The sequence below is a fragment of the Puntigrus tetrazona genome, chromosome 17, assembly GCF_018831695.1.
Source record: "Puntigrus tetrazona isolate hp1 chromosome 17, ASM1883169v1, whole genome shotgun sequence".
NCBI classification, from domain to species: Eukaryota; Metazoa; Chordata; class Actinopteri; order Cypriniformes; family Cyprinidae; genus Puntigrus; species Puntigrus tetrazona.
The window spans coordinates 15,983,015-15,985,781 of NC_056715.1; the positions used below are offsets into that span (position 1 = coordinate 15,983,015).

General features: G+C 36.6%; 1 protein-coding gene across 1 annotated transcript in view; it reads right to left on the reverse strand.

Moving 5' to 3' along the window:
• The window catches only part of LOC122362058 (cysteine-rich motor neuron 1 protein), a 48,130-nt gene that overhangs the window by 30,433 nt on the left and 14,930 nt on the right, over positions 1-2,767 (reverse strand). Inside the window, exons 4-5 of the mRNA XM_043263313.1 lie at positions 2,116-2,236; positions 853-974 (exon numbers count right to left, since the gene is read on the reverse strand). Of these exons, the coding sequence (XP_043119248.1) occupies positions 853-974; positions 2,116-2,236 (243 nt within the window). The remainder of the gene's footprint in view (positions 1-852; positions 975-2,115; positions 2,237-2,767) is intronic.

Genomic DNA, 2,767 nt, shown 5'->3' on the forward strand with positions numbered 1-2,767 from the left:
ATATATACACTGTATATGTGCTTTTAAAATGTGGGAAACCACAGATGTCCTGTATGAATAGCAGTGTATGTACAAAATGCATTTTCTAACATATGCTCATTTGAGTGTCTCTTGTTAAGATTTTCCAATTTCCTTCCCCACTTCTCACACACACAAACATATGCTTAAACTGCAATGGTAGCCTAGGCTTCTTTTTTGTTACCACCATTTCTACACAAGATGTCACATTTTAAATAAATGTGTTTATCACACTGTGCTTCTGCCTTTTGAGTGTTCGTCCTCTATTTGGTAAAAAAAAAATGCGACCTAACTTTAAGAATTCAAAAATGAAGAAAAGTATCACCATCATGTATAAATAAAAAAATACAATAAAAGTATCAAATATATTAACTTCAAAATACAAGTATAAGAAGGCATAAAATCTTAAATATACAAATGTATAGCAATATAATTCATTCATGCTGTTTTCTGCAATGATCAGGAAATTGCTGTTAATGTAGCTCTAACTACAATACTCAGCCGACATTCTGCCTTGCAGAGACACAGAAAGAGTAATTTAGGGAACAATAATAAGCTATGCCTTTTTGGGGTTTATTAAAGCCATTAAATGTAAAATGAATTAAAATTCCATCCAATTAACATTAAAAACACTGCAAATTGATTTTTTTAAAAGAGAGAGTACAGATGTAATAAAAGTATGTATTTTCTGTAGTGTGTTTTGGGTAATGTTCTGTTTTAGCTAATGGCCGGTCACTATGGCAGCAGCGACAGGGTTCTGCCCACTGACTAGACGACCTTCCCAAAACACCTACACATAAACACTAATTAAGACACACAGAAAACAGAACCTACCGTTGACACACTCGAACACATCGCAGCACCTCCCAGGTGTTCCATCGCCACGGGACACGACCTGTGGGGAAGTCCCCGCTGAGCACTGTGGGAAGGTGCAGAGGCCAGGCAAACACTCGCATCTGAGTGGAAGAGAGGGAGAGAAACAGGGAAATTGAGAGACAGAGAGAGAGAGAGAGAGAGAGAGAGAGATGCTGGCGGGGGGCCTGTCATACCTAATTCATAACAACAAAACACTCTCTTCTGTCACTCTGAAGTTATTAACTTTCAGTGCTGAAATAATACAATATTAATACTCCGAGACACACTGGGATTTGAGAACCGAGGCTAAAATGGTGAAAAATAATGTTCTTTGGGCAATCGTTTTGCTCTAACCTGGATTACTGGCATGAGACAGGTGTATAGCTATCCTATACCGTAGCAAGAGTAATGTCTACACGAAACATGTAACATCTACATTGTCTGTAACAATGTAAATGGGATTCGTAAGTGTTACACAGGTGTAACGTCTAAACATACCTGTGAGCATGAGACCGGTGTAACAGCGACCATGTTTACATTATTTTATTATAAATAAGATAATATTATGGTTCAGGTATTTACATAAATATGCTTTTAGAATGTTCCAATTTTACATGTTATAGTGCACAGATTGATTCATGGCACGCGTCATTACATCCAACGTCCATCCAACATCCCCTCCAGTATTTCACGTGTAAACATATAGTTCCTCTTCGTTATAATATTTGGGGCACTTTTACTAAAGCTTCAAGTGCAGTTATTTGTTTGTAATGCTACACACGCAGTTTGTTAGTAAGTGCCCCTCTTAGGGATTGTTGAAAATGACCTTTCTTGCAGTGTGTAACACAGCTCTAACCGAATGAAAACATTCTGCACAGTTTTAAATCTGATTGTGTATAAAGTTATCGACTCTCAAAACATCGTCACGAAACATTAGCGTATTGCCCGCCCACTTGTTAGTCTTGTTGGTCCGAACAAAAATGCGGATATGATTTGAGTTTGGTGTAATAGTGTACCTGGGATTACGAGAGTTACACAGGTGTAACATCTAATCATACGCGCGAGCATGACACCGATGTAATAGTGTAACTGGGACTGTGGGAGTTAAACCGGCAAACAGATAACTTCTATCTTGAACACTGTGGGTGATAGATATAACAAGCGTACCTAATTTGCAAATAGACATAACGCTAACCTGAATTGATTATGAGACGTGTGTAACGTTTTGAGTGTGAGACTAACCTGGTAGGAAGGGTGCAGCAGCCATCTGCTGTCAGTCTGACCTGAGTCTCATAGCTGTCTGCCGGACACTGGACAGGCTTCACCGGTGGACACTCTACTGTGCTGCAGTCTACACTGAACACTGAACACAAAACAAAACATGAAACATTTAGCACTTCACATCAAAGCCTATAATTAAAACACTTCATCAAACTCTCATCCAAGCAAACGATTTACCTGTTATATCACACCATAAACTTCAGCACATGCTGTTTACAGTGCTTAAGTCTTTTATAACGTAGGTTTAATGTCAAATATTGTGTAATAAATTGCAGTCGGTTAACATTATCAAACAGTTTCAGAGGTCAGTTATGACTATCTTTCAGTTACATAATATGAACAATGTGAACTGATGAAATNGTCTGTGTTTTGTGTATATTCATTATGCATACACATTCAATATACATTTAGAAAATGTGTCTATATTTACGTATGTGATTATATATAAATATATAATAATAAAACGAATATTTGAAATACAAACTTGCATTTCTATAAATAAAATAAATATTCACAGTACACATACATACAATATGTAAACAAAAAAAATATTTTGGATGTGATTGATCGTGATTAATCGTTTGACAGCATTATTCAAACTTTTTTTTTTTTT